Here is a 17,875-nt window from a genome sequence, read left to right as displayed (position 1 = left end):
CGCTACATGTATGCGTATGTGACATTAAAGTACCTTTTACCTTTTTTTTTACTTTAATCACATATGATGGTTGACCTGGTCTTCTCTACTTGTTTATCAGCAGTGCTTTTCTTAATGGGGGGATTTTGATAGTGCTACAAGCTGGCTGTAATTCCCATATGTTATGAGTATGAGTATTGGCCTTGACAACATTTTATTGCCACTACCTGGTGGGGCAGGGGGCATTTATGTGTGCACCATTCCCAATTAGAGAGTCGAAATCAAAGCAAACATGAAACAGATACTTGAACACAAACATTCTAAATAAAGCAAATATATTATTGAAACTAAACTGGATCTAAAATTAAATGATAAATGCATGTTTTAAACCACATGTCAAGATTTGGGCCACAAAGACTGTCATCGACTGGGGGAAGCAGCATGGGCCACCAACAACTTTTTAAAAAGTTGAATGCAACAGAAATGTCACACAGTTCTGTTTTTTAGTCCAATCAAAAGTAATCATAGAAAGTAGTCATCTGGAAATCTGTGTAGCTGTAGGAGCAAAATGCATAGCAGCAGTAGGGCAATTAGCCACTGTCTCTTTATTAATAGTGGCAGTTGAGGAAGACCTTGTCATTTTATTTTTGCAGTTTGGAAAATGTGCTACTGTTTGCTTAGCTTAAGATAAATCACAAACTAGCCCCAGCCACTCACATAAACACCAGAGAGCTCTCATCGATGCAGCAGGTAGTCAGCTGGAAAGTTGACCATGAAGTAAGAACCGCAATTCTGCTTTATTTGTGTTTTACTTTCGGTAGCACTCAAAGGCAAGTGTTTGAGATTTAAATAGAATTTTTTTTGGGGGGCGAACAGCTGTAGGATGATTGTGCTCCTTGCCCTGATGCCAGAATTTATGTTTCTCAATTTCGACAACAGAGGTGAGTAAACAGTTATTATGACCGATAGTCATAAAATGGGGGGTTGGGTTGAAAATGTGTGCGTCTATGTTACACCACCCGTTTTACCAGCGCCCACCTTGAACTTAAATCTGTGTTCAGTGTTTTTATTTCTATGAGATTACCTAAACAAAGCTCAGTGATGCAGCTAACCACAGTCCGTATTGCACAGCGTGAATCTGTTACAGTACTGTGTGTGTGTGTGTGTGTGTGTGTGTGTGTGTGTGTGTGTGTGTGTGTGTGTGTGTGTGTGTGTGTGTGTGTGTGTGTTTGCGTTTGGCATCATGAGTGAGAAACACCGACTGGAGGTGCAGCAGCCAAGCCTGATTCATGCTCCACCTCGCTGGAGTGGCAGCAGTCGGGTGGAGAGGCTGAGGGGAGAGATGGGGGAGGGAATTCACACCAACCATGAGGTGGTCGTGCTTGAAGCCTCCACGCCTGGATAAACCCCATCAAAAGCGAATTAGCCCACTCTTCTGCCGCCCCCTTCCTCCCTCCCCCCTCAGTGCCCCCTCCCCCTTCCTCCCCTTAACCTCCCCCCTTACATCGTATAATAGTATCTGGCCGGGCCACGCAGCTCGCTGACACACAGCCGGGCGAAAGGAAAGCAATGATGAATTGCTCCCTCTTGGTGTTATCCATGATGATAATTATTAATTTTCCCCCTGCTCTTCCTGGAGAATGGGGGCCGGAGAGCCGCAGTGTTGCAGAGCCTCCTCCGTGGGCCGCCAGGAAGCCCGCTGTCATCACTTATCACAGACAGAGCCAGGGGCCCAAGGCTAAACGCTGATGAAAATGAAAAGCATTCTGATTTGTCCTGTTTTTGTTGTGTGGGTGTGTGTATGTGTCTCTATGCTTTAAGTTTACCCTTTCTCTTCCCTTGTTCTCTCGGTTTGTCGTTCTTGCTTCTTTAACGCCCCTTCTTGTGCCGGGATACAGAGGCCTTGATCGGTCAGGGATTACAAAAAAAAATCTCAGATACAACATAACGGGCTTGTTAAAATGATCCCAAATTAATAGAACATACATTTTGAACGCAGGTCTGTGAGGGTGCAACGTTTTTAATTTAAGGTTTCTGATTATTCAAGCGCAAGATGACAACCGAGCCTGCATTCATAATTTTTTTTGGGTTATTTAATCTAATGACTTTGTGTAATGTGAAAGGGGTTGCACATATAGTGCAGAAAATGACTGCCAGCTCTGTATCTCTTTGGAGATTTCTAGCTTCTGTTAGTCATACAGCACATTTACTGCTTAGGCCTACTTCAGTTTCAGCACACTCACCAACCTTATTTCCAGCAAACATGTGGCTGTTTTTAGTTAACAAGCTCACATAACCCACTGTTCACTACCTGCTTAGCACCAGACAGCAGACAAAGTTAGCAAATAGTTGGTAAAGAAAGCCAAATATGTAGCAGCTGGAGACCTTGGTATTTTTCTCAGAAGTTGAGGAAAAACAAAACCATTGCATATCGTTGGGTTGACAACGATGTGACTGAATGCTATTTCTGTGTTTGATGAATGTAGATGGAAAATGTCTGCTAACATGTTAGCCATAACAACTCAATAAGCTGTGATATGTTGAAGGTTGTGTTATCTATCAGCTTGTGTTGATAGTTCTCTGTCCCCAAATGGCCAATTTTATTTTATTTTTATTATTATCAAGTAAAGATGGTGCTTGCTCTTGGGGGGGGGAATTGTTGGGTCTCTGTAAATTGAGAGTGTGGTCTAGACCAGAGATCTTCAACAGGGGGTCCGGGACCCCTAGGGGGTCCTCAGAGTCACTGCAGGGGGGCCTCCAAATTATTGTCAAAAAGTTGTTTTCATAAATTAAAATGTCTAAACATAATTCTGACATATTATTAGCAAATAAAACCACCTATCACCACTGATGATAGGCTCACTGGCCTATAGGTAAGGTAGTCACTAAGACAGCCATTTACCCATACAGTTAATCCTAAGATCCTTGTGCCACATGTTTAATATTAAAAGATGATTTATAAAATGATGCCAACAATTATTGTTTTAAAGGTCCCATGACACGGTGCTCTTTGGATGCTTTTATATAGACCTTAGTGGTCCCCTAATACTGTATCTGAAGTCTCTTTTATATAGACTTTAGTGGTCCCCTAATACTGTATCTGAAGTCTCTTTTATATAGACTTTAGTGGTCCCCTAATACTGTATCTGAAGTCTCTTTCCCGAAATTCAGCCTTGGTGCAGAACTACAGCCACTAGAGCCAGTCCCACAATGAGCTTTCCTTAGTATGTGCCATTTCTGTGTCTGAAGCTATTGAGGAGGAGAGTGGGAGGGGCAAGGTGGAGGGTGGGGGTGTGGCCTTGACCAACTGCCACTTTTCTCATTTGAAAGCCATGATGTCTCTCTCTCATGGGTTGGCCAAATTCTCTGGGAGGGCAATGCAGAGAAAGGGGAGGTTATGACCTCATAACAAGCAGATTCTAAAACTGCTCATCTGAGCTTTCATTTTCTCAAAGGCAGAGCAGGATATCCAGGGCTTGGTTTACACCTATCGCCATTTCTAGCCACTGGGGGACCATAGACAGGCTGGGGGAACTCATATTAACGTTAAAAAAACTCATAAAGTGAAAATGCTTTAATAGCTTGGTATTCTATGTAAAAATATATAGGCTTTAGGTTGCCTACACGTTATTGTAGGCCCAGTTTAATATGCAACCTCATTTTATACAATATATGTAGAAGGGGGTCCCTTCTCAGTCTCTTTTTTAGTTAAGGGGTCCTTAGCTTAATGAACGCTGAAGACCCCTGGTCTAGACCTACTCTCTGTAAAGTGTCCTGAGATAACTTCTGTTATGATTTGACACTATAAATAAAATTGAATGGAATTAGAAAGCTGCCCTCCTTTTGCTGCTGAATAATAGTTTTCAGTTCCCATCTTGTGTTAAAGTTTAAATCTTGCTATACTGTTATACTGGGTGTCGTAAAAGCTTATTTCCTTTCAAAGGGTCCCAAGAAGTTTGATAAACTCTCTTCCCCCAGCCCAGTTTAAATCAGAAAGCATTAAAAGCCTGTGATCAGCTCGGCCTGGAACACTCCATATCAGGTGTGAGTCATCAAGATCTTTATTGCTTATTATAACAACTTTTGTGTTCCGTGCATGAGGCAGTTACATTCCTTTTTTATATCTTTTTCAAATGGGAATTTCAATGGAGCAGTGAGACGACGAGCTCCTCTGCCAGTTTGGTATTTGCAAGTTTCACTCTGTGGCCTATATTTTAATTGCCTGTCTCGCTGCTGTGTGAAAGTTGCACAACACAGAAGTGACAATCAATCTCGCTTACGAGGCGTTGTCATCAGCGAGGCGCGATGAGGATGATCTCTGCCTCTCCGGCTGAGAGAGGTGAATCCGCTCTGCCTGACGAGTAATTACGGCTAATTTCCTAATTACCTCAGTACCGAGCGTCTGTGTAGCGTTCATTAAAAGCCATAATTGCATTGGGTTGACATGCTCTTTCATCCACTTTGGGTTCTTTTCTGGCTTTAGTTGTGAGCTAGCATGCCGCCCCTGCCTGTCTCGGTCGATAAAGGTTGATTGAAGCCTCTGTGCGCAGAGTGTGTTAAACACAGCTTCTGACGGCAGCACGGTTATCAAGTCTGCGTATGTGTATCTTTGTGTGTGCTGTGTGCAGATGCATTATGAAAAAAGATCTTTCTTTGCCAGTTTAACTTGCAGACGATATTTAAATACAATTTAGGAGACGTTTACAGAAGCTGTGAACAGATGGTGCTTTTGCTTCTCCAAGTGATACAAATCAATTAAAAACCTCTGTAAAAAAGAAACCTCCTCCCCAGCTTTTACTTTATGTTACAGCCACTCTCTCTCTCCAGCTCCTTCTCTCCTTTTCAACTTTCTACCTGTTTTTTTCCTCTCTCTATCCTCCCTTTTTCTCTCTTCTGTCCCTCTGTTTTCCTCTTTCCCACTCTTCCATTGATCCGGCTCTTCTTTGTCTCAGAAAGCTGGCCTCCAAGTTGTCAGCTGCGTCAGGATTAAAAGCTATTAGTTCTGCATCATTGCTACTACAAGTGCGCTCCTGAGATTGATAGAGTGCCTCTCTTCCTTCAGTGGGGGGAGAAATGGTAGGAAAACAAGCCTGGGGGGGTGTTTTTTTTTCCTGGACTTTACCTCAATTTGTTTCAGATATGTGAATTTGTTTTTACTCCGTTGTGTTCACAGCTCCGTTAATCCATATCAGCAGACAGTATATAATATTTGTAAGAAAAGAGTGCATTTCCATGCAGGCATTTAGTGAATTGAAAACTAAATATGAAGGAAAAGAAGTGTGTTATTTCTGGCCACATCTGAGATCTAGGTAAGCTTTAATGAAGCTTCAGGCTGGCTAGTTTCTTCTTCTTTGGTTTGCAAAACATAACAATGCATTCACTGAGAGACGAGATGTGTCAGTCCCCTAGTGGGCATTATTCAGATGAAGACACATTCATATTCAGTTGGACCAAAATCACATTAGTGTTTATTTTCCTGAACCGATTCCTCCTCTGTGCTGTTTTCACAACACTGTCACCAAAATAGCCACCTTTGCTAATTTCATGTACCAAGCTGGATTTTTTTTTTTTTTTTGTCAGCAAAATTGCCTTGATGTTGTTGGTGGCTGCCTCATAATTTATTTCTTTTGTCCGGTGACAAGTCTCCCAGTAGAGGTGAGGGGGAGCACATGGGAGGTGCTGTTGACTCAGCCTAAAGGAGAAACCAAGTTGCTTTTAAGAGGAAGGAGGGTTGACGAGGGCAGTGCTCACATGAGTCATATTGATACCCAACTGTCTCAGTAAAAGGGTAGCCATTACTTCAGTTCTCTAGACCACACACACACGACAATGACATGGTAAGCATAGCAAGCAAACTAATTCAGTGTGCTGATGTGCTGCAATAGCAGCAATCGGTACAGTGACTAGTATTCGTCATACTTATAAATAATAATAATATTCTTCATCTTCCGCCACATTTTTGTCCCGCTACTAGTCACGCAGCGTTGCCAACACATGCCCTAAAAATACACAAAAATGTGCGGAATGATCGTGAATGGTGTGCTATGACTTTTCTAAGATTTGCCTAGCGGTTTTCATGAAATTCGCTAAAAACGACAGGAAATCACACATACACCCTCCTCCTATCATGGAGCCGTCTTTACTGTAGGCCATGTTGCCCTCACTTTGCAGGACATGTCAAACAGCAGATTTAAGGTATCTCAGCACAAGTGTTACTAATGATGTTAACTATATAACTGTGGTGATGATGGCCTTTTCTCAACCATTGTATTTTCTCTCTCTCTCACACTTAAGCCACTGTTAATGAGATGTGCACCACGTAGTCGGCACACTGTCAAATTTCTTCTGGAATTTTCTAGTTTAAATTCTTGTCTCATGTAAGTACTGTAAAGATACCTGGAAATATTTGAACAGTAAACGTTAGTCCCAGTTTGGTTTTACTGCCATATTCCTAAACACAGCTGCTCATTTTGCTCATTAAAACCCTGAGACTTGTTCTGCCTCCTGCCTCTCTCTCAGCTCTGCATGTCAGAGTTGCAGGCTAGTCAAACAAACCCAGGGGTTTATTGTACTGTCACATTCTAACACGGCCCTCGTATTTCATTGCAGGCAATTGTCGGCTACTTTGACATTTTCTTTGACAAAGGCTGCAGCAACAAGGTAAGCAGCGGCGGCAACAGCCGAGCCATTTAACAGAAACTCAATTATGTTCACGCTTTAGCGTGTTCCTCCTCCCTGAGGCGTTAGCTGGCAATCGACATGGCGTCCTAGCCTACTGCTGATATAAGCATTTACCCAGCAGAGCCGGCCAGTTGGAACAGCTGATGCCGAGCTCTGTGAGCAACACAGATATGCCTTTTGATTGCACTTCCTATTGTACCTGAGATGCAAACTGCATGCTATGGATGATCCAGTAAATGTCCATCTCCTCTAGGAGCTAAGGCTGGAACAATGTAACATGGGATTCTCTGTTTGCTTTATAAATACAGTGCAGGTAGTTTTCATTTATAATGCAGACTAAGCTATAAATGGAGGAGTGAAGGAGTGCATTGACTTCTTGATTCCAAGATTTTGTGCAGCTTTATTTTAATCTAAACAAGACTCCTTCAGGATCTCCAGTAAGTTTTCCTTGTTTTTTTTGAGAATGGGGAAACATATCCAGAATGTCTTTTTTAAAAGTAGTGAATCGGTTTAAACGGATTCAAAAGCAGATTTCATGTCCTTTTATGTTTAGTTTTTTTGCATAATGCTACAACATGACATGGTGCTCCTTCCCACTGCTTTGTGATGTTTATGCTCTTTTTTTTTTTTTTTTTTTTTTTTTTTTCTTTTCACGTATTCACACACCAGGTGATGTTCTCCACGGGTCCTCAGGTCACAAAGACCCACTGGAAACAGACTGTCTTCCTACTGGAGAGGCCTGTCTCTGTCCAAGCAGGTCAGTAACACACAGACCACCACATGGCTAGGAAACACTCTGCAACACTAGTTTTGTATTTAAAGGTCCCATGACATGGTGCTCTTGGAGGCTTTTATATAGACCAGTGGTCCCCTAATACTGTATCTGAAGACACTAGAGGACTGGCTCTAGTCCACAATGAGTTTTCCTTAGTATGTGCCATTTCTTTAACTGTAGCTATTGAGAAGGAGAGAGTGGGGGCAAGGTGGAGGGTGGGCGTGTGGCCTTGACCAACTGCCACTTTGCTCGTTTGAAAGCCATGATGTCTCTCTCTCTCTCATGGGTGGGCCAAATTCTCTGGGTGGGCAAAGCAGAGAAAGGGGGGGTAACCTTGCTCCTTATGACCTCATAAGGAAGAGATTCCAGATCGGCCCATCTGAGCTTTCATTTTCTCAAAGGCAGAGCAGGATACCCAGGGCTCGGTTTACACCTATCACCATTTCTAGCCACTGGGGGACCATAGGCAGGCTGGGGGAACGCATATAAATGTTAAAAAAACCTCATAAAGTGAAATTTTCATGCCATGGGACCTTTAAATACTATAAGATTTTGGATCAGCTTTTATGTACATAGTCCTAGGCCATTCTGTGTGTCATTTAGGTTTGCGTTGTGTATTTACTTTCTTTGATGATTTAATTTTTCTCTCGCGGACCTTTTGCGGTGCGTCATAGCGAGCTGTGGCGGGTAATCTGTCTGTGGTGGAGATGTAGTCAGGCTGGTTGACACCCGTTATCTGTCACCCGCAGAGACAGCGAGGGATCAAAACAAATCACATCTAGCCATCAGAGACAGCATGTAAAACTTCATCTGATAGCCGGTTGCAGGCCTCTGAATCATGACACGTTACAAGAGGAGCGCTTTGTAACTGACCAGTGAAATATTTATAGAATCAGCAGATAAAAGTATGTTTAAGTGGTGCAGCTTGCTGAGAGGAGTAGCTGTATGGATGCTCTCTGAAAACTCCAGCAAACATGACAGAGCATCTTGTATCGCTTTTTGTGACATTCACCTTACTGTTGTTGCTCTATAGTTTAATAAATGTCATCGACCGGCCATACACGGGTTTACTTTAACACAAATATTTATTCATTTTTTACCGTAGCGATTAAATCAGACAGCTGTGTTATCGCCAACTTGACAGGTACGATCCAACAAATCCAATCAACTTTTAAAAATGATCTGTAATAATTTAAAATTGTTCTGATATTGACATTCAGCGTATCTGTCAAAGTACAATCTGTACAGTCACTAGTGTGTCCAACACATTGGAAAGTGACACTATGTAACTTTTAAAAGAATCAATTGCACTTTTTTTTTTTACCAATGAAAAGTGAATTCCACTTATTAGTAGCACTAAAAAGCACCTTTGCTCAATTTAATACACTGAAGTGTTTTGCTGTCACAGCCTTACTTGGTCTGGTAAGACAAACATTAGATAACTGACATTACGGAGTCAACTTGTGCTATTGTTATTACACGATGTTTTAGCATTTACCGTTGTCCTGCTGTTTAGTAGTTTCGGTTTAATAGGAAGTCAAACAAACAAACAAAAGCAAAAACTAGGAGGCGACAAAGCATCAGAGTCTTATCCTGCTTTTTCATCTTTGGGACCTTTTCATCTCAGACAGACATCACGCTCTGTTGAAGAACTTTGAGATTTCAGGAGGTTTTCTTCATCTGTTCAGCCATAGTGTTGCTACTCATGCTCACTACCCAGTTCTTCTTCTGTTTATTCCAAAGAAAATGGAAACATGTAACACTACTTAATGTGTGCCAGTGCATTTATCCCAGGAAAGACCTTTCTGAGTTTAGATCAGTACATGCTTAAGCTTTTATTAACTAAATATAGGACAGATCTCTATTGCTATTAGTACTGGTGTTGTGACTCATAGCAAAAATGTATGATGATTACTTTTCAGTGGTCCCCACACGCTCAGTCATTATATTTGTTGTGTGAAAGATCCTGTATTACTGCTTTGGCCCTCTGCGCACGTTATCATAATGGGAATCGCAGATGTGTCTGCTGATGTGGGGATGGATGAGCCTTCGGAGCCGGCTGTCCCCTTGCTGACTAGATGTTAGATGATAGTCTACTGTAATAAATGACCTGCGGAGGGACGGAGGCGTTTGTTGTCCGGCGGCCCTTAGCCACGCTCTGCCAGGACGATAAGAACGTCAAAACCTCTGACGCTGCCCAAACGCTATCGCAGGCTTCTCGCTCTGCTGGGTCAGATAAACAAAGCTGAGACCGAGAGCTGAGGACGACAGCATGCTTACGCAATACAGAAGTGGGAAACTGCAGAGTGAAACGGATGGATTTCATTTGATTATCTGGTGCAGAATGTCGGGCTCTGTTCCCTGTTTCACCTGTGCAGAGCGGAGAAACGTAACGAATGCTGATGCTTCAGTACAGGGCTCGGGGGGGCACTGAATGGTTTCATGAAAATGATGTGAATCATATGGTATGGCCTTCACAGTCACATCTCAAAGCAGTGGAACAGAGTTGAACACCTATGGGTGATATTGGACCAAGGTGTTAGACAGCCCTCTCTACCATCATCACAATAACACCATATGAGGGAATATCTTTTAGAAGAGTGGCGTTCATCCCTTCAGTAGTTTCAGAGACTTGGACTTATGTCTACACATCACAGAAGTAAACCTGGAATCCCTTATTTGCCCCGTTTATCTATTCTGTCCATTTTCGGGGGCACTTTTGTGTAAATAAGAATCAGTACTGTGTATTGGGTTTTTCAAGATAAACTAAATTAATCGTTAAGGTTTTATTTTAACTTTACCTTTTTACCACTACCAAGCTGAAAATTCCCCGTTGGTCAATGACAGGATATATGGGAAACTAAACACTGGATTTCTGTTGCATTTACTGTCGATATTCACACTCCCAACTGGACGAATCGTCCTGTTTCCATGACCCCCACACATTGAAAACATCTCACATAGCTGTAATTTTAGCTGTTCAAAACTCTCATTGTCTGGTGTGCTCTCCCTTATTATACATCTATTGTTTCCCTTGATTTGAGGTTTGACTGGCGCTCTTTTGGTCTGACTGTAAAATAAAACTTCCTAAAGTCAACTTTTTTGCACACACATTAACACACACACACACACACACACACACACACACACATAGCCTAAACTTAAAACGAGCCAGTTTCAATCCAGCTGAGTCTAGCTCAAGCTGACGTTGACTCTGTAAAGATCCATCAGTCTGTGCTGTATATGCGAGCCAAGTATGGGAAGGAAAAGTTTAAAAGAAGAACAAAATGAAAGCAGAAGAGTGTGAGTAAGGGAGTGAGCGGCATGTTATTGATGTGCTCGCTCCACCCCGGCACCCTGACGGTCCCCAGCCTCATCCAGGGGCCGTAAACCAGAAATTGAGTTTTTAACAGCATTCACCGGCTGCCTCCTCGGCTTCTATGGGGTACTTTACAACACACACATACACACGCCGCTCCTTTACACACTCAAATTCACAAGAGTACTTGCATACTTGTATACTAAACTCCCCTCTGGCTGTAAGAGAAAACTTCCTAAAGTCACCTTGAAGATGACAAAACTCTTATATACACACACACACACACACACACACACACACACACACACACACACACACACACACACACACACACACACACAGACTTAAACACACACACACACACACAGTGTGGCCTCTCCTCCTAGGTATTGACTGAGAAGCACCTTCAGCTCTGATTGGCTGTAGTGACCGACTATGTCTGTGGTGATTTATCATGGCGGAGACCGAATCCTATTTGATGTGTTTGTACGAGTGCAGCAGTAATTAACTTCGAGGCTGCGCTTCTGTGGGAGGTACCGGCAGAAGAGAGAGAGAAGGCACGCAGCAGGCTGGAACAAAACATCCCTGCAAATCCTCTCGGCTGGCAGCGTAATAAATTAAACAGCGAATCATTTGTCATGCTCTGGTGTGTTTGTGTAGCGCGGCTATTGAAGAGGATGGTCCTTTTTTCACAGCTTTACCTACTTAATGTAACCAGAGAAAGCAGGTCGCAATTGTTTTTGCAACAAAGTCCCATGATCCTCTAGGTGAAGCGGTGGCCTGGATACTGTACCTGCGCCTTGGGCGTTTGTTATTGTCTGGACTTTGATTGGACAGTCAGGTGTTTTTTGTTTCCACCCACTTTCATGAGTCCCCTCCTCCTGTCCCGAGTGGTGCTGTAGCTCTTCCAAATCTCCTTTTTCCCCCGCCCTCACCTGTCCAAGCTCATTTCACCCCCCCCTCATCCCCTCGGTTGAAATCCGAAGGTCCTTGAGCTGGCAAACAGCAGTGGCCGAACCAACCTTCAGGTTCCTCAGGCCTGTAATCTAACACACTGGTTTTGTGTCTACACACTGGTGCTTGGGATATACCGCCAATCAGCTCTGCTACTTAGCTCTGTACTGAACAGGATACGGCCTGAGTAAAGTAAAAACGGATTAAATGAAGGTAGACTGGAGCAAGAGGGAGGATGTCAAGGAGGTGGGGCTGAAATGTGGCCATGAGCCTTACTGCAGTGTCAGGGAAGGGGCTGAAGTGGAACTCTGCATCCCTGTGTCTCATCCAAACTCTTTTAAAGGAATACGCCACCATTTGTTGAAATAGGGCTTATCAAGGTCTACCCTGGCTGTAGATAGGTGGGCCAATGCATTTTTTGTCTCAGTGCAAGTAATTAAGTTGTTTTTTTTGTCTTTTGTTGGCTCACTTTTACTCACAACATGCTAACCGGCAACATAGGATTCCATTCACTACGCTAAGCTAACTAGCGGCGCCGCTGCCGGTGTTGCACCGGACTAAAACAATGCATGCACAAAAAATGCGTTGGCCCGCCTATCTACAGCTAGGGGAGAGCGTGATAAGCCCTATTTCAACAAACGGTGGCGTGTACCTTCAATATTTCAATGAAAGTTGGAATTCCCAAGAGCATTGTAACAAAGTTAACATTCCTCAGCTCTGTTATATCGCTAATTGTATTTCTTTTCCTTACACTTTTAGAGCCACTGGAATGATATTTTAAATGCCCCATCAGGCTTATGCAGCTCTGTCTTGCACTCCTACTGCTGGTATAGTACATTAACTTCACATGAAATAATTGCCTTCTACTTTCATAAGGACATAAAGTTTAGGTAAAACAGTTTAAACCAATCTGCTCCTTTCAAAAATGTCATAGTATTTTGCTGTGAAAATCCGTAAAACTTAAGGAAAATGAGCCTTAACATTGAAGTACTTCAGCTCAGCCTACACTTGCCCTCGCTGTATGGAGCTGCAGATACTGAAGGAGTGTGAGCTAAATGGTTGAAATGTAAATGACAACAGTCTAAATGAATCACTAATGCGAGCCGTGTATTTCCAATGTAATTTCATGGCGCAAGGCTGCATTGGGCTGTTTCTGTGGGCCTGGTAGTGCTTAATGACACTGGCATGTTGATGTACGACATTGTGGTGAAAGCCCCGCTCCATTCCCCGACTCATTTCCACACATGGTTAACTCTTCCTCCCGGCATCTGAGTGGCCAGTTTACTGAAGCCTCTTCCATGGGGGACTTTGGTCTGACTGATTACAGCAGAGCTGCTGTAGTCGCACCGCGACTGTACAGACATTCGTTGGGTGGTTCTGTTCCTTAATGTGAAACATGAGGGGTTAGTCGGATTGTTTCTTCTTTTGTTCCCGGTATTTTGAGGGCAAACGTCTTTGGTCCCACATCTCCTTTTTTTCAAAAGGTCTCCAAAAGTCAAGCAATTATTCCTTTAACCTTTATCAGCCTTTTGCCAACTTGAGTTTGACTGCAGCCGTCTGCGCTGCCCTCCGGAGGCGCCGCGAGCAGTCGCTGCCATTCAAGTCAATGCTTGATATTCCACCAGCTGCGCCACGGCGTGTCCCAGAAGCGCGCGTGAAGCGGCTCTCCGCTCCGCTAAAGATACGCGGCAGGTCTAGTTCCACGCTAGCCGCTGAGCTTTCGGATAGCCAGGCAGGAAGTGAAACAGCGAGACTATCCAGTCAATTTATCAAAAGACCCCCCGCCCCCAATACTGTTATGTCCCCTTTACAACATCACCGACAACGAGAGATTCATCTTGGAGGTTGAAAAAAATAATACGACATCGCAGATCTTTTTTTTTTTTTTTTATCAGGACAACACCAGAGTTTCATTTCAGGAGTGCCTGGAGTGGAAGGTAGATACTAGCTTTATAAATACGCAATTGTTCTGTAAAGTACTTGTAGTGCAGAATAAAATCTGCAAATCGGGCAGCAATACGCCGCGCTTCTGATACGCTCCCCGTGTGGTATGGCACGTGGCGGAACAAAACCGGAACGCAGCACAGGCGCGCCCAGTGGAAAAGTCGGCCTACATGGGGAACACACTCTCCCGGGTAAGCTAGAGGTCGCCCCGAAAGCGGAGACAGTTTGTTTTGTTTTATGGGACATCCTTAACATCGGCCTTTATACAGAGATCACCAGGGTTTAGCCACACAGAAAACACAAACCAGGCATGTGTGTTAGTGACCTTCTATGTTCCAGCTGGTTTGTCTTGCGTCCAGTGTTGACCACTGACCTAGTTCGTTAGGTTGGTGATGTAGTGGGGGACAGACGGTGTCTTTTACATTCTATTTACGAGCTACATCTTTTACCAGCCTTGCGACATTTCTATCTGTTGGGTGCAGCAACAAGCTGCTGGTCAAGGATCGGACGGTGTTTTGCAAGTTATAGAAGAAAGCCAGAGATTTAACTGTTCAGTTTGATCAGGACTCTCAGGATCCTCAAATTGTTTCGGTTGTCCGATGATGCCAAAAAACAAGAGCCATTTCTTTCGTATACTACTTTTTTGCCCTCTGTTTTTGTCGTCTGTTGCCCACCTACAGTGAATTACTGCTGCAGCAAGGCTCCTAAGTAGAACTAGGAAGAGAGGTTTCAGTATCAGCATCACCTTTACACTCCGTAGTGTGTTTTAAGATCAATTGTGATATTTTTCTAATTACTCTCGAGGCATACCATGGCCTGGCTCCTCGTTATATTTCCAAATTGTTAATTCCTTATGTCGAAACACAGTCGGAGATCTTTGGGCAGGTCCCTCTTCACAGCTCCAATGTCCAGAATCACGCTGAGGCTTTTGAAGAACCTGGTATACCCCCGTCCTCCCTAATATTTCCCCTGCAGGATCGGCGAATGCGGCTGCGCTGTTAGTTTGCATGGCTTTGGTTAGGTTACTTTTACTTTAAATGGCACCTTGTGACATTATTACCAAAGCTTGACTATACTGTTTGTTAAGTTTCCTCCTGTTCTCTTTTCAAACACAGGAGCGAGTCTAGCCCCTCACTAACAGATTTTTCTCTTCACCACCCAAATCTAAAAATGGACAGATTTTCCTTTAGAAGAGGCGAGTTCAGCTCTTCATTTGTTACCCCCACCCCCCGTGTAAAGGCTGCGTCTGTCTGTCCTCCCTGCAGTGGACTGACAGACCCAGAGAGCGCCGCCAGCAGCAAAGACTCTGTGACAGCGGCGTTGGCATGGTAACTAGTGAGACGTAACAGCAGCGATGGCGAACGCTTCGACGGAGAAAGCGCCACAGTCAGCGTTTTCTCTCTCCTCGTCCTCCTCTAACCTCCAACGACAAAGAGCGCGTAGCACAGCGATGAGCGTGGTTTGGGGGTGGAGGAGGGGAGGGGGGATGCTTGTTTGCCGTGTGGGTAAACATTAATTTACCTCCAGCAGTCAAACGTGAAGTTAATCAGTGTGATTATGCGTCATAATCATCAGCGCCTTCTCCCGGCCTCCCGATTTGCTCGCGCGTCGTACTGTAAATTCACTTCCTTCTCGCTGCCATCTGGAGATTTCATACACACTCACACACACTCTTGCTTATTAACATACATTAAACCACATTGCTTTTTCACACATCATGGTTTCTATAAGAGCCAGTGTGTGTCTCTGCTCACGCAGAGGCCTGAGCTCAGCAGCTCTGTCCTGCTGCAGGGCGTCAGGAAGATTTCTTTTTATGCGCAGTTATTCATTTCTCTTTTATTATGAACACGCCGATCGATGTTGTCTGCCTTTCACCGTTGTACTTTTTTTTATATCAGAGTCTGATATAAACGCTCAGACATTATGTTCTGGTCATGATATACTGAGGATTGTTATCAGCCGTAAATCAAATGCATACACGTTTTATTTTCTTGTACTTTTCTCTAAGGAGAACAAAAACTCACTTCTCAAGTCACTTCTTCTCAAACAACCAGTTTGGGAAAATAGTGCACAGGAGAAAACATGAATAACTTTACGTACGAGCTCACATGACGTGGTTTGCCATCCCCAAAACAAATGCAACTGGTTTCCAAGGAGAGATATGAAGGAAAAAAAAAAAAAAAAAACGTAATTGTATAATTATAGCATCATTAATGAGCCACACTGGGTGCCATGTTGCTTCATAACCATGAACACACACACTGTGGTTTATTTTGACTCAATCCCACACACACCGTCCTGCTGCTGTAAATACTCACACTAGATGTGTATTCATCCGCAGCTGAAAATAGCCAACAAATGTTTTATTAAGTCCTGTTTGAGTAACGTTTGCTAACACCTACAGTTACCAGCCGTTTAAGGAAAATACTGAGCCTTTAAAAAAAATGAAACTATATATTTGTGACCGTTTTTTTATAATTCCAGTAGGAACCAACATTTTGTTCAGTTTGGGGCTTTTTTTCACCTCCTGCAGAAGATGGTGGAATATGTACTGCATAGTTACGGCAAGTTCTAATAATATTAGTCTCTTTACTTTGCTGTGAACCATTTGCAGTGCATACAATCAGATGGTAGTTTGATCCTGAGACATGAAAACGGCTTCTCTTGCCTTTGTACGGTATTTTTAATTCCATTGTAATTTTTTTTGTCATTTTGTCTCGTACCGTAAAAAGTGGACAACCTCTATTTGTAAAAGAAAAGAATCAGTCCGTTCAGAGAGTTTTTCTTCCACTGTAGTCCTGTGCTTTTGGGGCTTCCCACCGTTGATAGAAACGCTACTTGACTGGAACCCTTCAAAACTAAACTTCTCTCTGTCTTATGGTCTACCTCGCTTATATGCACTTTTGCTTATTTGCAACAGTTTTGTGTTTATCTTTGTGGATTTTCAACCTTTCTTCATCATTTTCTTTCTATTTCAACGCCTGTTTATGTTTTATTGTCAAATGTCTTGAGAAATCTTGGTGTGACAGTGAACTATAAATAGCCTTTGACTTTAAAAGCCTTTACAAGCACGTTTATTTCTAGCTGAACTGAAGACCTGCTTCTAGTTCAAAGGGAAAGTTTCGGCACACAGGCAGGGATGGCCGACTGCGTGCCAGATTTTCATTCCAACTAAACCAGCTGATTTCAGTGATTCACACAGAGGTTTCCTGTCTCCGATGTGAAACCAACTGTGCACTGATATTGGTGTTTCTCTATCCTTTCTTCAGGAGAGGAGCTCCGGGGAAAGATCATCGTGCGTAAAAACAAGAAGGACCCTCGCTCACTGTTGGTCACGTTTGACTTGGGTGACAGGAAGCTTACTTACAGCCTGCAATAGCGTCAGCCATCGCATGGTCAACATCCAGCAAATGTATTCAAATGGTTTTCATGTTTTGAATGTAAGGATTGTTTCTGTCTTGTAATAAAAAAAAATAACGTATGAGATTTTCTCCTTGTGAGTGTTTTAATAATATATTGAAACATGATTAAACTCCATTTAATCCTTGTTTCAAGGGCATTCCAATTACTCTGCACATTGAAAAGCAGTCATGAAACGCTGTTGAAACATTTATGAGTAAACTGTAGTAAAAGTAAATCCTCAACTTTTAAATCTAGTTTGGCCCAGTTTTAACCTTAAAGCGTAACTCTCGCCAAAATGCAACCTACGGTCTTTATGTGAATGTACCTGAGTCAAACTTTCGTTTAAAAGCATATTTAGGACGGAAGCGCCACTTTTAAGATTGCCCGTATTTTCGTTTTCGGTCACATGGCCTTTTGAATGGGAGTGCTAGGGGCACTACTATGATAGCATCAAAATAGCTATTTTTAAAACACTAAGAAGGCTCGACACAACGTGAGACTTTGCTCCAAGTATCACCAGGGGCTCTACACATGAACTCCAGCATTGGGAACATTGTTTCTGTACACAGAGTTTACTAAAAAAGGTTTTGAACAACTCACTTTAGCGGTTGGTTTTTTCAATAGTCAGTAAAATAAATGGACCAATAGACCCCGTTGCTCTGGACGGAGACCAGTGAAGGATATTAGAAGTACTTTTCCGGTGAGCGCTGAGCGTTACTGCGCAGCCTCCAACTGAGAGAGACAACGTAAATGTGACGTGAGCAACGTGTCTGAAAGTTGTAAGTCTTCTGGTAGCTGTGCCAAGAGAAATCTCAATCATT

At 43.1% G+C, this 17,875-nt stretch overlaps 1 protein-coding gene across 1 annotated transcript in view; it reads left to right on the top strand.

Annotated features, from left to right (window-relative positions):
• The window catches only part of prmt3 (protein arginine methyltransferase 3), a 65,810-nt gene extending 48,672 nt beyond the window's left edge, over positions 1 to 17,138 (top strand). The window contains exons 14-16 of the mRNA XM_028577953.1: positions 6,589 to 6,639; positions 7,330 to 7,417; positions 16,922 to 17,138. Of these exons, the coding sequence (XP_028433754.1) occupies positions 6,589 to 6,639; positions 7,330 to 7,417; positions 16,922 to 17,031 (249 nt within the window). The 3' untranslated portion in view covers positions 17,032 to 17,138. The remainder of the gene's footprint in view (positions 1 to 6,588; positions 6,640 to 7,329; positions 7,418 to 16,921) is intronic.
• The last annotated feature ends 737 nt before the right edge of the window (positions 17,139 to 17,875 follow it).

This window comes from Perca flavescens, chromosome 1 (assembly GCF_004354835.1).
Source record: "Perca flavescens isolate YP-PL-M2 chromosome 1, PFLA_1.0, whole genome shotgun sequence".
In the NCBI taxonomy this organism is placed as follows: domain Eukaryota; kingdom Metazoa; phylum Chordata; class Actinopteri; order Perciformes; family Percidae; genus Perca; species Perca flavescens.
Note: the sequence above shows the minus strand (reverse complement) of the source record. Positions and strands in the feature narration are given on the sequence as shown.